Here is a 24,128-nt window from a genome sequence, read left to right on the forward strand (position 1 = left end):
AAAGCTACTCCATTTCAGTAAGGAGAGTATCTGTAATTTGTTACTTCCACCCCTGGTTATATGTGAAAATCAGACCACCAACCCTGATAACCTAGCCTACCTATAACAGTAATCAATTTGGGTGAACCATACACACGCGCGCGCGCACACACACACACACATTCAAGCAACATAATCGTTTTGGCATGATTAGACTAGGAGACAGACAACTTAATTGCCATCCATACCTTCTGCACCTTCCGCTCTAATCTGCTGTTATTGTTGACACATGATAATATGATGCGGAAATGTCCTCTTCTCTCATGGTCTGTACAGAAGCATATTACACAGCCGCGCAAGCGTACACACACATACACACTCACTGGTTAACCCTTACGCACAGAACTACTGTAAGATTATTTGTCAGGAAAGGGAGAGAGAAAGAGATCCTGCTCCGTGCTGCGGTGAGTTGCTCAGAAGATAATTGCCAATAGACGCACAGGAAACACCGTGCGCAAGTGAAATTATTTTATAGCGGCGGGCTATCGGTTGTTTTCGTCTTCGATCAACTTTGGTTTTAAGCTGCTATCAACTTTTGACTTTTTTCGTCAATGGAATTAATCAAGAGACTCTTAATATATAACAACCATCACATTCACAGCAAAAACAGTGTTGGAATGGTAGGCTGTTTTCTTAAAAAGAAACGTACGGATCAGATTGATAGGAATATATTGTCTGTCTACATTTTGGAAGAAAAGGTAATCAAAATATATATTGGATTAGTTGACTACGATTTAGCCCATGGGCTAGTTGACAGACATGGCATGAAAGGGATATTCTAAAAATATATTCCCTTGTTTAAAAGTAAGCAATTATTTGAAACAGTTATATTCGCCTGTTCAACCTGAATCGAAGGAGTGGGAGATCAAGGATTTACACTCCCACCCAAACTGTTGCGCAACGAAATGTCCCTGACGCGGGGCGCAAAGTCTTTATTGCCTTGCATCTGCGGTTGACAGGACAGTCGCGGGGTGACTATAGGTAAACGAGGAAAAAAGCTGTTATTTCTGGATAGCCTATCTGTCGAAGGGATACATAAAATGACGATACATAACCAAGGAAATTAAGGTACATCAGTAATTTAATTAAGATTTACTATACTTGTATATTTGTTCTCACAAAAAAATGTCTAATGAGAACTTCGATTGTTTGAGATGAAAAGATGAGACGCACATTGCCGACAGCTAGGTTATCTTACAAACATGTTAATTTCATACAATACAGATTTTTTTTTAAATAGGTAGGCTATTTCTTGTGGTTTCAAGAAAGTAGCTGTTATAATTTATATTTTTTCAAAGGTAAATATACAGTGAAAAGTAGTCATAGTAGGCATCTTAAGTCACTCACAGAGAGCATTTAAATTCCAAACCAATCATAGCATGTCTTATCTACCCACACAAAATGGAAGATGTCATGTTATAAATCAACGGACCATAATTTGCTGTGTGTGTGTTTGTTCCTAGCCCGCTTGTGGTTGATGGACGGTGAGGCTTGAGCTCAAGCCAGTGATGCAAACGACAAGGACCTTGTGTTGGCAGGGAGGACTGGGTGTTGCTTTGCTGTTTCTTCTTTTCCCGCTTCTCAGGCCCGAACCACTACATCTCCAGCTGTCATCCAACAGACTTTTGGAGCCCCAGAATGTGACACTGGCGGCTATCTTGCCTTTGAGCAACACTAATTACCCATGGGCCTGGCCTCGCGTGGGCCCGGCGCTGATCAGGGCTCTGGAGCAAGTGAACGACAACCCCAACTTGCTGCCAGGTCACCGCTTGCGCCTCATATTCAACAGTAGCGAAAATAAGGACGGCTTCTGCTCGGACTCAGTGGCGCCCCTGGTGGCGGTGGACTTCAAGTTCTCCTATGACCCGTGGGCCTTCATCGGGCCCGGCTGCGACTACTCCTCGTCTCCCGTTGGCCGCTTCACAACCCACTGGGACGTCCCCATGGTGACGGCCGGGGCAGCGGCCATCGGCTTCAAAATGTTCACATCCATCACCAACACGGGTCCCACTCACAAGAAACTGGGCGAGTTTGGGGTGCACCTGCACCGCCATTTTGGTTGGCACAAGCACGGCATGATCATGTTCAGCGACAACAAGGACGACGACCGGCCGTACTACTTCACAGCTGAGGGAATGTACACTCAGCTGCACCTGGAGAACATCACCACGGCCGATCTGGTCTTCAACGAGAACAGTTTCCACTACGACAGCCTCATCACCGAGATCAGCCAGGGTGCCCGAGGTGAGCTCCTTTTCCCATTTAGTCATTTGGACGCGGCGTCGCCATTATCCAGGTAACTCAGGGGCTTGTACCAGAACTGATCAGTTGGACAGGTATTGTATTTCCAGACAGATGCACATTTATTCACTGGAGTGTTTTTGTTCGGTATAGTAGTAATTTAACGGTGAAAATGTATAACGGACCCTAAGTGGTGCGTTGGTCTAAGTCCCTGCACTACAGCCGGCTCCTTTCGTCCAGGACTTTGAATCCTGGTCACAGCATGTCCGGTGTTCCCGTGCGGTCCAGATTGTCTCTGACTGAGGTGGGCAGGTAGATAGGAAGGAGTCAGTTTGGGCTGTCTTGTCTTGTTGCACTGAAGCTATGAATAGGTAGGCTGCCAGCAAGCTAAGTCAGGGATGTTGGCTGGGGAATTTGTAACATGTTTTTATAATAATACTTTTTAATGAGGCATTAACTCAGCCGGTCAATGTGTTTTTCTATTTCTGACAAAAAGGATACTTCAAGAAGTAGGTTACATTTGCACATCCTTTCCAAATTATTACAGCATCTGAACAGTACACTGCAAATTTAATACACACTTATTTGTTCTTAGGTTAGGATTTGCTCTTGGAAAATGACATTTGATTTGCAACTCTATCTTCTCTGTTTACTCCTGATATACCACAACTATGGATATAGATTTTACACCTGTCTGTCTATAAAGTGTATTAAATGCTATCCTATTGTTAGCCAGATGGCATCAGATACATAGTCATACATGCCCATAAACATAGGCTACATGTAAACATAGGCTACACGTAAACATAGGCTACACGTAAACATAGGCTACACGTAAACATAGGCTACACATATAGTCTACCCAAAGATAGGCTACACATAAAGATACAAGCTACACATACACAAAGAGGCCTGTGTTTTGCTCACTTGGAGGCTTTATCTGAGATTGTTGCGTCTTTCTGTCGAACTGCGTATGAAATAGGTCAAATATTAATATTTTCCATCCAATTTTACTTGGATGGCCAATGGTTACACAGTAGCACGGGTCAGACTCCAAAAGTCTGCCCACTGTGACAAACATGGAGTGATTATTAAAGCCACTTTCTCATCTGAATATTCAAATTATTTTTATTGTTTTGATAGATTGCATAGAGCTGGAACGATAAACCAAAAATTATTGGTACTGACCACTTATTGTAAGCACTTTTCTGATTTTGTTCATTATGATAAGTACCCTATACTGGAAAGTTATAGGCTCAGTTCATTCATATGACACATACTGTACATTACATATTTTTCTCATCTTATTAACTTGAGACACTTGCTCCCAATAGGTCACACACCATGTTAGATTTGCATTCTTATGACTGCACATTCAAGCCATATGATTCATTTGTGAAAATAAGTGACCTGAGTAATTGCTGTAGGAAGTAATAGTATTTTGATTCTATTGTTGCATAAAGCTTTAGAGAGCAGTCATTCCAATTTGGTCCTTAATTCAAGGCCCCAAATGTATGTCGTGTTCATTTTCAATGACTCTTTTCATTACTTTGAGTTGACCTGTCAACGTACTAATTATGTTTTTAATTAAGTCCCAATTACTTGATGTAGGCCTACACTTGCCCATGTGCAGTACATTTCATAATATATGTGATCTTATGTTTTATTGACTTAATTAATTAATAAACTGATCAACCTTGATGGGAAGTGTAACCAAACGTGATTTATGCACAATACTGGCATAGCGAATATTCAAAATACTGTTAACTTGCCACAATGTCATTGAAGAAATATAACAGTAATGGAGAGAGAACTGACATCTGTAAAGATGCTTTTAACAAATGGCAGGACATGTGTATTTGATTTCAGAACATACTGTAGGAAATAAACTGGAAATTCTCACTCATATAAATCCAACCAAGGAATCAATTATTTATAGGAAACCTCCAGAATGATCGAATGGTTCCTTCTTTTGTACCACCTGGAAACCGCCCCCTAAAATTATCATGGTATTTGATGGTGTGGAATATGGGCGATACGATATTTAAGGCACAATGTGGTGTGATATATGGGTAATAAACCACAGCTACGGGTTGGTATTGCGCTCGATGCAACACGGAGTGCCCGGACACAGCTTTTAGCCATGGTACAATGGTTCTATACCACAAACCCCTGAGGTGTCTTGTTGCTATGATAAGCCAGTTAACAAAGCAATTAGAAAAGTTGAAACTCCTGATTGTGTATAAAGAACACAAGAAAATCCCACGGTATATCCAGTAAGTTGCTCAGACATTGGCTGAATTACTAAAATGTAGCAAAATGGAAATAATACAATGGCAGTACAAAGAACAAAATAGTAACATTGTACTTTAATGATTTTATGACCCTGTGGTATTTGTTTTTCATTTTACTACCTTTATAAATTCTTAAGGGAGGCAGAAATAAAATCTCGACATGACAGCAAAGAAACAGAAAGATGCAGAATGTGACCATGTAAATGCACAAGCAAAGATATATCTGAGGAAAAAGGACAGTGGGAGATAAACAAATACATACACTGTACAAACAGGTAAAGGACTTATGCTTACTGTCAGACAAACAGCGAATGTTGAATTATAATAATGCTGAAAGGCATGGAATATTGAATCAGTGTGGATATACTATAGTGCTCCCTGCAAGGTAAAAGAAGAATGACTCGAAACACCATGACTGCATAATGAACCCATGAAAGTAGTATACCCAACAATAGATCTGGTATTTAGAGGGTGCTTGAATGAAGAGCTAAAGGGTCAGGCACATATAGACGCTTGATTTGAGCTCAGAAGCGTGAGCAATTAGCTGCTGGTCCCGATTAGGGATTGTCACGTTCACACTATTAAAGACGGAGAGAATTAATTCCAACTACAATGTGAAGGTAATTAAGTTCTTTAAATGATAAGTCTGGTTTAAATGGTCAAACACTGAGGGATGAATTTAGAGGAGTGCTGAAAAGACAGGGGGTCACTTTCCAGTTACATGGATTGTTGGATGGCTAAGAGAAGAAAAGCATTTTCAAAAAGAGATTTCATTTTTCATGAGGGCTTTTTATAGTCCAATTAAAACGAGATGTGTGTCATGGCTCGTTATAAAGGTTACCTCCTGATTTACTTACACGTTCCATGTCTTTGTCTGGGCGAGGGATACATCTGGGCGAGGGATACATCTGGCCACCGTGTGAACAGACGATTTCCTTAGAGAGATACATTTTTTGTCCCATTATTGATTAAAAAAGTCAATTTAGAGTCATGGTTGGGTCATTGCTTAGGTTATACATGGATCAGTCATAACATTATGACCACCTGCCTAATATTGTGTAGGTCCCTCTTTTGCCGCAAAAACAGCCCTGACCCGTCGAGGCATGGACTCAACAAGACCTCTGAAGGTGTGCTGTGGTATCTGGCACCAAGACGTTAGCAGCAGCAGAGTTAAGTTCTGTAAGTTGCGAGGTGGGGCCTCCATGGATTGGACTTGTCCAGCACATCCCACAGATGCTCGATTGGATTGAGATCTGGGGAATTTGGAGGCCAAGTCAACACCCTGATCTCGTTGTTCTGTTCCCCAAACAACTCCTGAACCATTTTTGCTTTGTGGCAGGGTGCATTACCCTACTGAAAGGGGGCAATCCCATCAAGGAATATCATTGCCATGAAAGGGTGCACATGGTCTGCAACAATGCCTAGGTAGGTGGTACGTGTCAAAGTAACATCCACATGAATGGCAGGACCCAAGGTTTCCCAGCAGAAAATTGCCCAAAGCATCACACTGCCTCCACCAGCTTGCCTTCTTCCCATAGTGCATCTTGGTGTCATGTGTTCTCCAGGTAAGCGATGCACACGCACACGCATGTGATTTATCTGACCAGACCACCTTCTATCATTGCTCCGTGGTCCAGTTCTGATGCTCACGTTACCATTGTAGGCGCTTTCGGCAGTGGACAGGGGTCAGCATGGGCTACGCAGCCCCATATGCAAAAAACTGTGATGCACTGTGGTCTGACACCTTTTTATCAGTACCAACATTAACTTTCTGTAATTTGAGCCACAGTAGCTCATCTGTTGGATTGGACCACACAGGCCAGCCTTCGATTCCCACCTGCATCAGTGACCTTTGGCCGCCCATGACCCTGTCGCCAGTTCACTGCTTTTCCCACTTTTAATAGGTACTGACCACTGCAGACGGGGAACACCCCACAAGGGCTGCAGTTTTAGAGATGCTATGACCCAGTCGTCTTGCTATCCCAATTTGGCCCTTGTCAAAGTCACTCAGATCCTTACGCTTGCCCATTTTTCCTGCTTCTCACACATCTACTTTGAGGACAGAATGTTCCCTTGCTGTCTAATATATCCTACCCACTGACAGGTGCCATGACAAGATTATCAGTGTTATTCACTTCACCTGTCAGTGGTCACAATGTTATGGCTGATCAGTATACCATTCCCTACATCACCATACAACATATGGCCTGCTATTGAAGGCAAGAGAAATACTTTACAAAGCAAGAGCATACATTTTCTTTCTTACACAAAATCCAGAGGAGAATAATATGTAATCTTTATTTTTAATCTTTATTTGTGTTTTTAACAATATTCAAAGCTTCAGTTTTGATATCGGCGGAAGGCATTTGATTCTCTTTTTATCCTTTGACGTGTACAGTGCCTTTGGAAAGTGGATTTTGGCAGTTTATCCCATTCTTTATTGGAGATCCTCTCTAGCTCTATCAGGTTGGATTGGGAGCGTCAGTGAACTGTGATTTTTAGGTTTCCAGACAGATATTAAATGGCTGTGTGCTTCGGGGATTTTAGAGCTGAAAGAATGATGTTGACCCCAGTCTGATGTCCAGTGCACTCTGGATCAGGTTTGTCAAGGACCTCTCTGTATTTTTCATCCTTCTCTCAATTCTGACCATTCTCCCAGTCCCTACTGCTGAGAATCATCCCCACAGCATGATGCCCCCACCAACATACTTCACCATAGGGATGGTATTAGCCTGGTGATGAGGGGTATCTTTTTTTCACCAGACGCAGCATTTAGCATTCAGGTCTAATAGTTAGATTTTGGTCTCATCAGACCAGATCATCTTTTTTTATTATTCTCTCAGAGTTCTTTATGCGGCATTTCATATTCCTTTTATCTCAGGAGTGGTTTCCGTCTAGGCATCGTCAATGCCTGATTGATGGGGTGCTGCAGAGATGGTTCAGCTTCTGGCAGGTTGATATATCTCGGCAGAAAAACTCTGAAGGTTCTTGGCACTTCTTGCTACAAGACTGCTCTTTGAAGGGCAGTTGGGAAGGGCTCATTATTCGCACATGGGGAATTGTTTTGATGTGGTTGGTTTGAATTGATTCAATAATTGATTTAATAATAATAATGACATGCAATATTGTCTGATCTGTCTTTCAGGCAAATTCAAATGCAATAATAACGTGTTCAAATACAACCAGTTCCCATAATGACCATTGCATTGCATTTCTGGGTTTTATAGTCGAGTTGAGTAATCACAAATTTCATCTTTCTTTGTAACCTGTAATAACTATCAAATTCAGACAAATATCTCAACATACTATATATTGTCATGTATTTGAATGATTAAATAATATGCGGTGTATCATAAGAATGTGTGTTTTTGGTGAATCACCCGCTTAACCACCCTGAAATGTTTCAAAACATCAGGATGTGTTTCAACCCTCAGACATAGTTTAATGTTTTGCTCTTGGCCGCCCTGTAGCAACTCAAGTTCATTGTCACAAATCTCTTAATTTTAACTTTTGTGGTTTGCTAGGCAGCAAATGAATCGCAACTTGACTGAGCCTCCCCTTAGTCTCGGTAAAGCTTTTGTCCTACTCATACAGCAGCGGGAGAACCCACAGTGCTCACTTTGGCATGACAAACCCTCGACACATCTTCCGCTAAACAGATGCTACTTCACTGGACGTGTCTGCAGGTGCTGGGATCCTCAGAGGTGCAGAAAGCTCAGCCGGCATAGCCTTGCTGCAGCCCGAGCCCGTTAAGGGTTCTGCGGGCAGGCGCTAATTTCAGGGAGGGGAAAAGAAGAACATCTTGTCCCTGGACACACTGATTTACACAGCACACACACACATATAAAAGTCCTTGGGCACCTCCCCACCAAATAGCGATGCATAGTTTAAGGAAAATCTTGGCCCGAGGAAACTCAATTTGACGCAGGGTATTATGTACTCGAGTGCTTCATTGTTATTTCGAATCTGTAACTAATTAAGTGCTTTCTGGGTAGCGTCCTTAAGTGAACCATCAAAATACATTCAATATCTACAATATCTGAATTTGTGAGTACTGTGAACAGGATGTATGTGACTTTAATTAGATAATTGTGTGGTCCAGATATTGACTGGGTCAATTCCCATTGAACAGACTGGAAGAGGCCACCAAGAAAAGAGAGAGCAGGAAAGAGAGGATGAGGAAACGAACATGTTCTGTGCAGCTTTTACTTGGTGCTGTGTGAGAGTGAATTGACCTAAGGTAACACTGTCACGGCCTGGCAAAAAGGCCTTTACACATACAAGGCAAATAGGAACAGAACAGGGAGCTTGTCTTGCCTTCTGAGACCTCTAGGATATAATTAGCGTTTTGTTAACCACTGAATTCTTTATTTTGGAATTACCCCTGAAATGAATGTATTTAAGTTGAAATTACGCCTGAAGGAAACTAGTCTCTAGTTGATGGTAAAAATGCAAAATCTTTATTGAAGGGAATGTGTGAATGGGAATGTTTGATTAGGGCTGGTTAGATTTCAGTGGAGGATGTCTTGTTTGTTACCTTTATGAAGACAAACGCATTTCTGTTGCAAGTACTTGGTGTTACTTTGTGATTGCTTGCTTCTTAGTCTTAGGGACACCGAATGATGTACAAGAAAGCACACTGAATGATCAGAGAACATCATTATCCGTGCATTTGTTTAAAATTCCTCATAGCTTGATGAAAAGCAGACAATTTTCATTGCAGCATAGAGACTTTTCATTTGATTTGAGTTACTCCACAGCTTTTTGATAGCGTGGCTGTGTGGTTCACGGCGGCTGGCAGAAGTTACAATGTAGGTGGTATCGGCAAACACCGCCCTTCTCGCGCCCGTGCTTAGCCTCAACCGGATTCTTGTCATCTACTCCCCCAGTTCCCACATGGGTATGACAACATTTCTAATTAAAAGTCCCGAGCCTAAGCAAGAGGTCACGTCTGTGGCTCCTTTGTGACTTTATAAGGGAAACGGCTCAGGGCATTTCTAAGACGTAGGTATTTCCTGCAAAACGTGATTTGTCATAACTTTTTGTTCTTCTTGGCCAATGTTTCATAGAGCTATTTCTGGTACCGCCCCTGTGTGACCGCTGTAAGACTTTATTGACTTTGTCACGCACTCGTTTGTCTCCACCGAGCTACTGGGGAATCAAGACCGTGGAATCGATTCGCCAGCTAAGCTGACAGGACTGTTTGTGGAGTGGGTGGGAAAGGGAATAAGACAGACAGACGTCAGAATCGCGTGTTCTGCCCCTATGAAGTCCACTATGAAGGATTCTCACAGTCTAAGCTGCACTTGGCCTGCCTCACCAGTCCACCTAAGCGTTTTGTGGTTGGTCAAAATAAGTAGCCACCCGCATTGAAATTGTCGTAATAGATTTTGAAAACCATCTCAAAATTAATGCCACAGTTAGATAATTAATGAAGGTTCTCAAAACTTTTAGATTTTTTTTTTTTAATCCATGAAATTTCACTGACTTTAGCAGATAGAATATTCAAATACTGTTCAGGGCTTTTGGTCGGAATTCATATATTTGCATATATTGCAGCATTTCACTTTTTTTTTTTGGAATGCACTGATGCTAAATTTTCTTAATGTAAAATATATTTGTTTTTGCAGTGTATTATGGATTTTACATTTCATTTCATTACGAATACGAATTATATATCCACTACTCACTCAATGGGTCTTCTTCCGGATGTTGACAATAGTGCAATCACTCTAAGATACCGTAATCAGTCATTTTTTAAAACCTAAAAAACCTATTGTGACTACAGCTAAATTACTGTTATGACCACACTGCAATTTTATTTTGCTAAGGAATCACTCTCACTACCTACTCTTTAGAAGGCTAGTGGATTTTGCACACAGGGAATAAATATCTGGTCGGGTGTTTAGGGCTTGGATGTTGGTGAATTGAGACATTAACAAGCTCAGTACCTGCCAAGCTTCCATCCACCTACCACAGACTGAAAGAACAGGAAACAAATGGGAAAGCAGTCTATGGTCAGAACCCAGTTATAAATAATATTTCCCATCCCTGCAGGCAATATCCCACTGCTGTTTTACTTTTGTGTTTTTCCGGTTGTAGTCCAGCTAAAACCATGACTTATATGTGGCTGGTGGTAAAAGGGGTTTGGTACTGGGTGGGGGAAGTTCTTGAACAACGTCATTTGAATGAAGTGATTGGCAAGCAGTTCTCTGTATCGGAGCCAGCAGTCCCATTAAGTAATTTCAAAGCTGAAAAAGAGGGCTGGTTCTGGCTCTGGGTCCTTTGGTTGCAGCGGAGAACTCTAGTAATTCAAACCGCACGGAGTGCTGTTGCTATTTCATTTGTCCTGTTTACCCCGCTGGTGTCATTTAGAAAATCAAAGCCTGGAATGGAATGGGTTAGTTGGACTGAGCGACTTGAGAAGACAGAAGCTACAGAAAGGCCCTGGAGTGAGAGGAGGTAGAAAGAATTGAGGTAGAGATCGAAGTTAGTGAAAGACAGTAGAGAATAGGTTGTTAAAGATATAGGAGAGATAGGAGGATATTTATGGGGGAAAGCCAGAGAGAAAGGAGGCATAGAAAGAGAGGAACTACAGAGAGAGAAGGTAGAGAGAGATAGGAGGTATAGAGAGAGAAGGAGAAAGCATAGGAGACCATGTTTGGGGGCCATTTAAACAGTAGAAAATAGGGAGTTATTGATTTATTATCATAATAATAATAATAATAATAATAATTGCCCTGGCAGCACTGCAGGACAATGCGTCAACAGTATCTGGAACAGGATGTTATTATGCCGGAGAGTCATGGTACAACCAGAGGAGACGGGGGGGATTAAATGGGGCAGCTTGTCAAACAAAGCCAGAGGGGCGATGAGAATACAACTTCTGGTAACTTGCATTTGGTGAAAGTGTTGAAATATTCAAGGCATTTCTTTGATGGTATTCCAAATTATTTAGTTTTTCTCTGGCTTTTTCTCTTTCCGTTTCATTTTCAACCACCAGTAAGAAATGTACTTAAAAAATATATTCTCCCTTGTGGATAGGTTGGGAATCAAACACAACATTAGCAATCACTTAGCAACAAGTAAGAGAAAGACCAAGGGATTCAAGACACACACTAATGAGAAACAAACAAGAACCACAAAGCCAGTGCACCCAGTTGTTTGGTGATGCCACTGTGTCTGTACCTCTGCTTAGTTAGATTTTCCCTGAGGAGTGAGACACTGGAACAGCCGAGGTATGTGGAAAGCTCTGCTTTTTCCCTTCTCCCCGATGTGCCAGGATGAAAGTTTATGGAAAAGAGGATCCATAAGAATGGCTGAGCTGTGGAGATAGCTTCCATGGCAACAGACAGCATCTGCACCAGAGCACAGGAACAGCTGGATGTGACGGGCAACCTGCCCTCCCTGTATGTTTTCATCTGGCACATGTTGGAATTGTCAAAATGACAACCCCTTGTCTTTCACATGCTCTTTCACTCTCTTTTACATGCACTTCAACAAAGAAAATGACCCAGTCTCTCTCTAAGAGTTTGTTTTCAGTTCTCAGAGACAGAGGTGTGGTGCTTTCTTAGGGAGATCAATATTGTCCCATTATTGGTGGCAATTGCATGGGTCATTGTTTTGGTTTTTTATATTTTCTACATAAAAGTATGAAACTGGACCTGCTTTCCTAGAAAACAAGATACTAAAAGGAGAAAACCCAATATTATTACATTTTTACAGCACACAATTATCAAACATGAGTACACATTTTTCACAATTTCAGTTCATGGACCTTGAAAAGGGGAACAGGTAATCTTTCTTATGTTGTTTTCACCAATATCCTTTGTTTCAAAACTCCTTTCATAAGGTTTGGTGCACTGGTACAAGATATTTGGCAAACCCATATATTCTGTCCAACTAGCTCTCCCAAATAGGGTTTGTGTAGTGCTGTTTAATCAAGTGTGAGTGGTTAAGAAAAAAACAAAAATCACAAAAATGACTGTAATACCCCCATACAAACAAGTATTATATTCCAGATGTACAGTTTAGGGAAACCAATAACTACATCAGTATCTTTTAAACACAAGGATCATTTTGCTTTAAGATGCATGTGGTCGGTGTCCATCTGAATGTGAGTGTACACTGTAAACCCGAAGTTAGCAGAACTCAAAATATTTAAGGCAACTGATTGCCTTAAAAGATTTAAGTTTATTTACTCAACAGCCATTTCTTTGTGGAACTTATATATTTGGAGTGACTTTTACATGTACCTTTTGATTACAAGTCAATTGAATGGCTAAAAAAGTAAACTGAAATGTTTTCAGTTACTGAAACTCAAAATGGCAATTCTTAAGTCAATATAGCTAAACCATTTTAAGTACAATAACTGATTATTTAATGTTGAAAAAACTAAATGTGTATGTGTCCATCATAATTATACTGTAATTTAAAGGACATTAAATAATTGAAGTAATGACAACTAATATAAAACTAAAAAGTTATGATTTAAATAACCCCAAAACTTTTAGTTCTAAACTTAAAGGTTTTGTGGCAACTGATTGCCTCAAAAGAAATAATTACTATGCACTTACACTGTAAACCACACTGTAAGTTCCAGATTACAGATCAGGTTTTCAAATTTGAGTTGTATTTGCTTAAAGGAATTGAGTACTATACTAAGCCACACCAACAATATAATTTCCCAATATGCATTGCCCTGTCAAGTGAATTCCAGAGTTACCACCCATGACTGTATTTGTTAATGACAGAGATATGGTTATTGAACACATTTATTTTCTATAATTTCACTTCCTTGACTGTTATAGAAACTGTGAATACTTAACATATCCCATAAATGCTTATTTAGAAGTCTTGCAATCCACCTAGTTCGTGGACTATTCATTTCACATTTCCTCAAATACACTGTGCTGTCAGATTAAAATCCTCGACCAGTTGTCAGAAAAACATGGTTAAAAAAATCATGGTCAAAAATGAAATCATTGCTTCGGCTGAAACTTCTGGATAACCTCAGAACTTAACCAGATTTTCACAAAGCTACCCACAAGGCATTGGCTTGAAAGAACAAATGCACAATTGCCATTAGAATCAAGCTGAAGAATTGACAGGGATATGTTTTTATGTAATTGTAACAATCATTTCAGTAGTGGGTGCAAAATGCATGTTTTACTACATGATTGGATTACTTTAGACAAATGTATGTGTTTGATGTTTGTGTAGCCAAGATGAATATATCAGTCAATTTACATGCAAAAAAAGGATAATAAAACAAAATATCAACCTGAAGCAGAGCATGCTGGGAACATTTTCATTTTAAACATAAACATTTAGTCAGTATAACATAAAATCATTCAGAATATTTCTCTGTTTTTCATTCTCTAATGTTTTTCATCCTTAGTTTTTTATACAAACATAGGTCCTAAAAGTCTATTTCAAATGGTAGCTAGTATGACAATCAGTATACTGTATTGTTGAAAATATAAAGGGTCAATAAAGGGATAAATACAGCAAATACTTAAATAACTACATTTAAAAATGAAAAAGGAGATTAGTGCTCGTTGACAGTAGAATCGATGTGTGTTTTTTAGTGACACTCATTGTCATTATTTTAAATGATATGCTTGAGTGTCACATCGACTGAAAGGTTTGTTGAAAGCAATACCACATCGGTCCACTTCTCTGAACTGGTGAGAATCCCTTTCATGCCAACAGCGACTGTTATCGTTATATTGATCTTACACCACTTTTAGTGACAAAATGAACCAAACAACCCCTCAGACTGATCCTCATGGGACAAATATTATCCAGTTTTGGTGTGTGGGTATTAAGTACAATTCACCTGACACGGCTAAACAAACCCTGTCTCTAACATCCCTTCTAATCGAAGCAATTGTGAAACCCGACTCAGAATGGCAGTTTGACTAAACATAACTGAGCAGGAAATCCACCTGAGGGGTTAGTGTTTTGGCGTAACACCTGGACACCGGTGCAGCCACGCAACAGAAAGAGCAGGCTGTTTGGCTTGAAGGACTGCTGAAGCGAGGCTCCGGGGCAGGGGGGTGGGGGGGAGGTTGTAACACACAGAAAGGAGCGACGGGTCTAACCCTGCCTGATTTATGACAGCTGATACAGTCCAGTGTGACGTGGGTAGAGAGCTTGCCGTTTGGAATTGGCTCGACAAATGCTCCCGCCGTTTCCGGCGGCTCTAATAAAGGGGGCCATCTGTTGCCGGTGTGGATGTGCGAGGTCTACGTGCTGTGTGCCAGCGCAAGGATGTCAGTAATGGCTTCTGTTTGCCGTCGTGCTGGGCCTAGTGTTTAAACAACATGAGCCTGTTGACACTTTTTCTGTCATCACCAGTGATCTGGGGTAAGAACACCATGTACAGAGGGAAATAGACTGAAACGAAATGGAAATGTTACTTTGAGCAAAAAAGAAATTACGTTATGTCAGAGACCTTTTCGTCAACCCGCGTAATTGATCTGCCACCTTGATTTTGTAAGGTCACATGATTGTGGATAATATTGTGCTGCATGTGCCTTTTTACATAATAAATACCTATTTCTGCCTTGAGCCATTTTTCCCTTGGCTCACTTTTAAGCTGGAAGAACTTGGGAATTTTCAGGGATTTCAAATAATGCTAACTTACACAATGTCCATCATTGTCCACCTTCAACACTAGAGCGATGATGTACATGAGCTAGATAAAGGTTTGTGGTTGTAAATTATTTAGGGAGTGAACTTGGCAGTACGTGACAGTAATCTGAATCATGGCTCTAGCTTTTTAACGGATTGCATCATTTTGCACATAAGGTCCAACAGATGTAATTGCTTTTAACCCTAACACTCGCAATCAGAGAGGTGTCATGGTTTTGCCAGATTGGGCGCCCTCGGAGGGACCACTGAAGCTACGTGTTAACAGTCTTACTCAAGAACAACAAATCTTTCACCTTGCTTTCTCTTAGATTTGATCTGGGATCTTTTCAGCTACTAGTCCAATGTTCTAAGTGCCTGTTCTTACTGCCTGGCCTACCCATCTAGAGAACATTGTATGTGCCTGTCTGTATTTATGCCTTGACTACCATTGTGTAGAGTAAGACGTGCAAGTGCAAAGGATATTTGCATATTGACAGAAGAAATTAATACCATTGGGGGAGGATGTGAGAAGACGATTGGTTTTATAAAACATATTGGATTTGGAGACATTAATTAGTAACGTGACTCTGGTACACAGTATTACTGCACCAATGCAGTTTAAATCCCGTCCTCTGCTCTTTCAGCGTAAGCTTAAATCCTTGTATATAGTTTAATAATGCCTGGGAAAAAATGATCTACTTCCACCTCGTTTGTTAAATAAATGTGCCTTAAATTGAAACAAAACATATAATGCTGGATAGTAATTAAGATTTTGCTGATTAATAAGGCAATTTTTTCCCATCAATATATTGATGAGTCTGTTTAGCAAAATGTTTAATTAACCAAAGGGCCCTTTTCTATGAAATTTCCCAGGCCTTTCGGGAAATGACTCTCATTATCTGGCAACCCTCACCCGTCCCAAACCTGATTTATCCTCAACGCAGGGCAGCCACATATCAACACTAGGGACAGGTGACTCTCAGAGGACATCCCCGCATACACAGGAGGACAAAAGATGGAGAGAGAGATGGGAGAGATGGGTGAGAGAAAGTGGGACCATTATGAGAAATACAGTTTGAGACAGTCAGAGAAAGACTTGGAAAAAAGAGATAGAGGAAGAATGTGTGTTAGAAATGCAGCAGTTTGCCCTCGACTAATTGGGTCTTGTCTCCCCCTTCTCAGTCTCCCGCCCTGTCTGATTTACTCTAGCCGTCCCAGGATCACATCCAGCAGAACCATTTAATCAGCGAGGAATTTGCTTAGGAATAATGAACCTTTCTTTGATGCTTTAAAATTGGTGGGAGGCTGTTAGGAATTGAATTGTTTCCGGCAATATAGGTATTGCTTTGTTCACATATGCACAAGGTTGTTTTGTCAGGTAGAGGACTGATTGGTAAGCATACATTTGGTTAAATAATTCCTACAGTGCCTGATAGGGTTTGTGCGTTGGGTAAATAAAAAACAATATCTAAGTCTGTCCAAAAGTTTATCCAAGCCTACCTTTCTAAAAAAAAAATGATCAGTTAACAAATTGAGTTCAGTTCAGGAATGCTTTCTGTATTATACATTTTGTTAGAGAAGGGAGTTTTGAGGCATTTTACCCAGACAGTGGCGTAGCATGGTGACGCCGGGCCTGGGTGCAAGCTGTCCTTAGAGGCCCCCCCAATCCCCCCCCGGATGATAAATTAAGAAGAGGTATATACGCATTTAAAGACGATCCTGACTGTGATAACAACATAGAAACACACAATATAAAATAAAAATACAAAACATTATTATGATAGAGGCCAATCACGGGCCCCCAACCAACTGCGGGCCCTGGTGCAACTGCACCTCCCACACCCCCGATAGTTACGCCAGTGGACCCAGATATGATGTAAAGTAGCTGGCTGTCAATTAAATCAACCGGTGTTATCAATACTGAGATGTAACTGTATTACTCTCAATAGTCTCTTTATGTTAGTTAATAATCTGTATAATCTGTATAGTCGCGTTATTTTAGTTAATAAACTATAGTCACTTTATTTTAGTTGGTAATCTGTATAATGTGTATAGTCGCTTTATTTCAGTTAATTATCTGTATAGTAACTTTATTTTAGTTATTAATCTGTATAGTCTGTGTAGTTGCTTTATTTTAATTAATAATCTGTATAGTCACTTTATTTTCAATTAATAATCTGTAAAGATTTATAGTCGCTTTATTTTAAGTTAATAACCTGTATATTTTGTATAGTTAATAATAGCCTGAGGCTTCTATACTTCACTTAAATGTCCAATCATTAATCCATTACATTTTGTATTTTGTTATTAATCATTGCATTATAAAGGTATTTCAACATCCAGTTATATCAACAGCCCTGTCTCATCAAATCAACCCAACGGATTGGGAGAGTTGAAGTTCGTGAAGTCTTCCTCCTACGCATCCGTGATAGTTCTGTCTGTTCTTCCAACCAACAAGCCAAGTGGGTCAGCAGGTGTGAGGGCACGCTAACTCACTTGACGAGTGCGATGAGACCCTGCTTACAATGTCTCACCACCCCTTGGGCAAGGCTGGACAATTTGGTCCACCCATGGGCTTCTAAGACACTCTTTCCCTGGCAGCACAGTCAAAGCATAGATCCGGAAAATGGAACTTGAAAAGAAGAACATGAAGAGGCAACATTTATACTAATGCATTTTAAATAGCCATCATGATTCATGTCCTGAACGGCAATGATTTAATTTCAAGGAGCAACAGGTACCAATTCTCTACAACAACTATTACCCCACCCATGTCCTCCAACCAACTTGCATCCAATTAAGATTATTCTATGCAATTAAATTTTTGTATGATGCAACCAATGAAAATTATTGCCCTCATATTATTACCCTAAGTGATTGACCCATAATGTGAGGTCATATTTCAGAAGGTTGACCCCTTTCGAGAGGGTGGTATTGCGTTTCCCTCACAGTACATTGGAAATAGAACAGGGGATGGCTGGCTCACTTGAACTGTGTGTGTGTGTGTGTGTGTGTGTGTGTGTGGTTGTGTTGACGCATCCACAGAATGTGGGTGGAGTGGTGAGGGGGGGTGTTAGCGTGTCGGTCTATTTACTAGCTACGAAAACCATTCCCCTCACGCTGTCTTCACAACATCTGCAGTGAATCACTTTTAGACCTCCACACAGAACCTTACCACATACTCTCCGTCTCTGTGGTAACTACAACAGCCAGCGCTGTGAGAAATACCGTCATAGCCAAGTAACCAATTTGGTGTGGACACTTAAAATAGATATTGGCCCTGTTAAAAACCTGTTTAGACGGGATGACATTGGATTTTCTGGTACATTCTTTAGTGAAACTGTAACCTGCATATGGTATCTCCCATCGAGATGGGTTGTCGTAATTCTGCCGGTGATACAGAATGGACTGTTCTCCATGTCTAGTCAACCTTACTATTCCTTTCACTTCTGCCCTGTTTATCTATTGAGAAGGAAGATTATGTGGAACAGTGTTTTCCCTTTGACTCAATGCATACAGCAGGACTGCATGACACCGATTTTCTTTTTCTGCAGTGGATTTTTTCATGAGGCCCACTTATATATGTTTCTGTCGTCTTACTGACGACGTTTTAACCACTGGCGCTTTAGTAACTTCGCCCCGCTTATACACTGAACAAAATTATAAACGCAACACTTTTGTTTTTAGCCCCATTTATCATGAGCTGAACTCAAAGATCTAAGACTTTCTCTATGTACACAAAACACCCATTTCTCTCAAATATTGTTAACAAATCTGTCTAAATCTGTGTTACTGAGCACTTCTCCTTTGCCAAGATAATCCATCCACCTCACAGGTGTGGCATATCAAGATGCTGATTAGACAGCATGATTATTGCACAGGTGTGCCTTAGGCTGGCCACAATAAAAGGCCACTCTAAAATGTGCAGTTCCATCACACAGCACAATGCCACAGATGTGGCAAATTTTGTGGGAGCGTGCAATTGGCATGCTGACTGCAGGAATGTCCACCAGAGCTGTTGCCCGTGAATTGAATGTTAATTTCTCTATGGGCCTTTTGTGTACATAGAGAAAGTCTTAGATCTTTGAGTTCAGCTCATGATAAATGGGGGCAAAAACAAAAGTGTTGCATTTATAATTTTGTTCAGTGTAGGACTCGCAGGTGGTGACTGTTCTTTTGTCTTTGTGTTCCACTAAAGCGTTGATCGGACCTGTCCTTCCAAAAGTGCTGGATGTATTGCGCCAGAGGATATGTGGTCCCCTCTCTGTCGTTCAGGTCCACTGATACACATGCCTTTGGTTCTGTCTTCCTCCTCATCAGTGGTCCACTCGTTCTGCTCCTGGGACACCTTCCGGAGGCTGATGGTTCAGTTCCGGGTGAGGGGCCTGCCCTCGGAGGACTACGTCTTCTTCTTCATCGACCTGTTCGGTCACAGCCTGAGGGAGGAGCCGGCCAGGCCCTGGCACAGAGGAGACGCACACGACCGCCAAGCCAAGGAGGCCTTCCGGGTGAGTCTGGGGGCGATGGTGGGATGGAGGTCTGTAGGAGTTGAGCGAGGAATTAAATGAGTAGGTCTGCGAGCTGGCTTTAATGGGACGCAGTGGCGACCAAAAAGGCACTATAGAAATCTGATGTACTGTTATTATACTGTACTTATGGGATGACTGGAATGAAGCAAGGATGACATTTGTAACCCTACTGTTACCAGGTGGTATAGAAGGACGGAGGGAGGAGTAGAAGAAGAGGGAATGTCTTTTCGCAGAGATTTGTCCTCAGAGATTTAAATAGATACACGCTGCACCATACTTACAGACCAAACTTGCATCTTAAGGGGGACAACCGGCTGTGAACAACACTGTCAGCATGTTTTCTGACCCAGAAGAGTCATCTACTATAGTGTTGTACTGTAAAACAACATCCATCTCCCTCCTACAGACCTACATACATTTCTTGTGGAACACAAACTCTGAACCTTATCGGCACATTCTTATAGGCATATTTGACTCCCTAGCTCATGGCCCCACATCTGAATGTGCAGTATGTGCCAGTGTCATACATTCCTGTGTGTTTATGACTCAACTTATTGAGTATTACCTATTTTCTGCTGACTGAATGTTTAAAACATGTTTTAAATACTACGGGGACTGTAGAGAATATGTACTGTTCAGTGGATCAGACATTGACTGGCCTGGCCCTGTAAATCTACAGTATGATGTGAAGAGCAAACTGGGAACAAGGAAAAGAATAGACCCGAAAATGAGAAGAAGGAGAACATTTAAGGAAACCGTATGAATGATGGTGAATGTTTGTACGTGTACCAATAGCTTATTGTACCAAAGAATTTCATTGAGGGACTTATAAGGTGCTATTTCTGCTGATGGAATGGGGCGTTTAGAGAGACTAGTTTACCACTTCATAAAGTAGTGTATTAGATGTACATTTGAAGTGGTATGGCTAGAAGAATACAACCAGACTTAAGCCTCATGGCAGTTTAGGTGGGGCTTCTTTGCACCATTTTCCTGTTGTTGTTGTTGTTATTGTTGTGGTTGTTGGAGTGCATAATGGAGTGCAAACAATGCCCATGTGTGTGTTTGTGAACAGCTCAGGATATGTGCATGTGACGCACGGAGTGAAGATGTGTTAGGGACTGGCCAGAGGCATGGCTGTCATTTCTGGGGACATTCTGAACACATTTTCGAAATGAGGCCATTGGGGTGATATAGTATTTATTTATTCATTACCGGAGGGAGGTTGGTGCAGAGTCAGATGGACAGAGTGACAGCGGGGACAGTGTGTTGGTGTCTGGGGTAATGAGGTAACACTGACGGAGCTGCAGAGATTTACTCAGAGGGTTGGCTTCAACAAAGCCTTGGATTCCCACTGTAGGCCTTGCTACTGATTGATGGTGAGAAAACCGAAGAGGAACTCTTAGATGGGAGAAAAAAGGAGGATAAAAGACGGGGGACAGTTTTGACAGATGCACGTGGTTCATTATCAGAACACAGAGAAGGGTTTACTGATCTTTAAGTGTAGGGTAGTTATTTATTGGTCAAGCAACCATGTATCCCCCCAACATTAAAGCTAATGGGTACCTTCATATTTAAGATGACATGTTTGAATGATATAGTGACAGTAGAGCATAACTAAATATCAATGAGGATTCTGACACAGCATGGAATAAAGTATAGTTTAATCACAGGCCCTGGCAAAATGTAGCATTTTGGAGAACAAGAGACAGGAGTTGCTGGTATAGGAGTTTCTGGCATAGTGTTGTGTCTGGTCTAAATTGTATGTGTTTATGTGCATTTTCATTGTTTTTCTGCTCGGTTGACATTCATCTGTTGTGACAGAATGTGAAGATCCTGACCTACAATGAGCCACAAAACCCAGAGTACCGGGAATTCGTCGCCAACCTAAAGACAGACGCCATGAAGATGTTCAACTTTACTGTGGAAGACTCTCTGGTAAGTAATATATGTGTTCAACGTTACAGTGGAAGACTGTGGTAAAAAGTATGGCTGAATAATTGGTTGCTTTCTTGGTTATTTGCTTCAAGTCGTTTGTCAGGAAAAGATAACAAAATGAGCCAAAGTAAACACCTTGGGTTTAGGTTAAATTCCCTTAGGAGAAAAATAAAAAAACAATGAATACCTTCACCTCCCAAGTTCATTAGCAGGCCTCTTTTCATGCCATACTGCACTTAAAGATTAACATTTTGCAAACCTGTTATTAACTTGAAGCTATGTTAAATCTCAACAGTACTCAGCGGAATATTTTAACCTTTAATATTAACTTGGTGTGCACTACTGTTGACATATCTACTGTTATTGTATGAGAAATGAACGGGAAATTGTGGGATATCCTTTCCTCATAGTCTCCGGTCCATACAAGTGTAACTTGTATGAATTATTCAAGACATACCAGACCAGTCAAGTTTCTGATTACTAAAATGACACAGTTACTCTACACTCTGGCCCCTCGCAAATCAAAAGACACCTTCAAATGTTCCTCTCTACTTTCTCATCCCTCAATTTACACTGTGTCTCTTTATTCAGACAGTTTGGTTTTCTCTCCATCTAGTTCTGTCCCTCTATCACTCTCATCTTCCTTGTTTAAAAACAAGCGGAAATTAATTTCTGTAAAAGGGAAGGTTTTTACCCACTCAATGCTTTAAATCTTGGTCTGACTGGAGCTGCTGGCATGCACTCATCTTAATACTAGTGATGAGGAAAACTGTACGGTCACAGTATTTTTCTTTGTACCTGCACAAAAAGTCGAATATTTTTCCTTCATAACTTTCCTTGATAATTATTTTCAGCACTTTATTTTCACTACTGATCAAATGGGTTTTCATATGGCAGACATTAAGTAAGCAATACTTAACTAATGTTTTGAATTGCAATATATATGGAATTATGAGAATGAAAACACAGTGGACATAGCCACCACCCCCATTCAAAAATGTTCACCTTATTTTGCTTTACAGCCAGAAATGAGAACACAAAATCTGACTATTTTCGCCTACATTCACAAACAGCAACCCACATTGTCCAAGTGAAAAACAAAATCTAAAAAATTCTGAAAATGATTTCTAATCAAAACAGTAACATACCGTTTTTGGATAACAAACAACATTGCAGTCCAGTGTTCTACTGATTTATTGCTCTTCAGCTTTTAGAAACTCACTTTATATTCTGTAATCAAGTACATTAAATACTCTGCACTGCATATATGGTATACAACCTGTTCTCTGTTGTACCAATGGTTTTGTCTGAGCAGGCCCTGACATCCTAACTGCACAGCACTGTTCTGTAAGCTTCACATTGATCATTCCTACCTTACTCTGTCCTTGGTTCTTATGTTTGACGTCAGCACTTTGCCTACACATTTACATAACGGGCTTCAACCGATGTAGAGCTTTTCATTGAATAAATAAAGTTAGAATTGAGATGCTCAAGTGATGAACCGGTTGCCAAGTTATGCGGGATCTTCATATTAAGTCACTGCCACTCTATTCGTAATCTCTTTGTTTACCGCATTCTAAATAGTATAGTCTGATACTATGGTCTTCCACATTTGCTTCCACAAGTTTTTATCTGCGTTAGCACAGTATACATGATCTCTATTTAAACATCAAGGCTTAAATGTTATAGAGTGTTATTGATTGGCACACTGAAGAATGCTGCCCTGTGAATTAAAAACTCTGTAGTGGGATTCCCAGATGGGGCAGCGGTCTAATGTGCTCTTACTAAGACAAAGCTGACCACCAAAGTCTAAGTTCAAGCTTTTCCAATGTCGCTAGCTGGTGTCTGGGAAGCTCCATACGCTGTGTTGATTTACAACAGGTGAGTGAGGGTTCCCTGGAAAAAGCAGAATGGCTAGGTGTGAAAGTCAACAACATCACATTAATTCCTTCATCTTTAAGATCAATTACCTTCCTGATTGACATTTCTATAAGCCATCCTTCATGGTCCACTCAAGACATTGTCATAGCAATCCATCAAACATTTTGTTCTGTTCTAATGTTTACACTGCTTTCTGCTTACACTGCCTCACTCCGCCATGGCAACCACAGAAGCCTAGCTTTTTTTCATTGGAAAAGCTATGCTCTTTGCTACACTAATAGAATAAAGGTAACAGGAGTGATTACAAGCTATCGGTGTGACATTCTGTACTGTAGCATCTTGCGGAAATTTTTATTGGCAGACTGCCGAAGATTTGCTTTCTTCAGAGAAATCCCAGTGCTGAAATAGTACTCTGACTCTCATCCATTACCTAACGTTGATGAGAGGTAGCACACAGGGCCAGTGAGAACAGAGGACTTTTAATAAAACAAACTAAGGAGTACAAAAAAAAAACAAGAGCCAAACTATTACCAACAAGATACACTTGGGAAGGAGGAACTTAAACAGGGAC

The 24,128-nt window shown here is 40.7% G+C and overlaps 1 protein-coding gene across 6 annotated transcripts in view; it reads left to right on the plus strand.

Annotated features, from left to right (window-relative positions):
* The first annotated feature begins 363 nt into the window (after nt 1-363).
* Nucleotides 364-24,128, plus strand: part of npr1a (natriuretic peptide receptor 1a) — a 59,845-nt gene continuing 36,080 nt past the window's right edge. The window contains exons 1-4 of one of the 6 annotated variants that reach the window (XM_010873680.4): nt 364-443; nt 1,503-2,283; nt 19,533-19,720; nt 21,563-21,676. In XM_010873680.4, coding sequence (XP_010871982.2) covers nt 1,548-2,283; nt 19,533-19,720; nt 21,563-21,676 — 1,038 coding nt within the window. In that variant the 5' untranslated portion in view covers nt 364-443; nt 1,503-1,547. The other 5 variants (XM_010873681.5, XM_010873682.5, XM_010873679.4 and 2 more) reach the window with 5 other exon arrangements.

Source organism: Esox lucius, chromosome 10, assembly GCF_011004845.1.
Source record: "Esox lucius isolate fEsoLuc1 chromosome 10, fEsoLuc1.pri, whole genome shotgun sequence".
Lineage (NCBI taxonomy): Eukaryota > Metazoa > Chordata > Actinopteri > Esociformes > Esocidae > Esox > Esox lucius.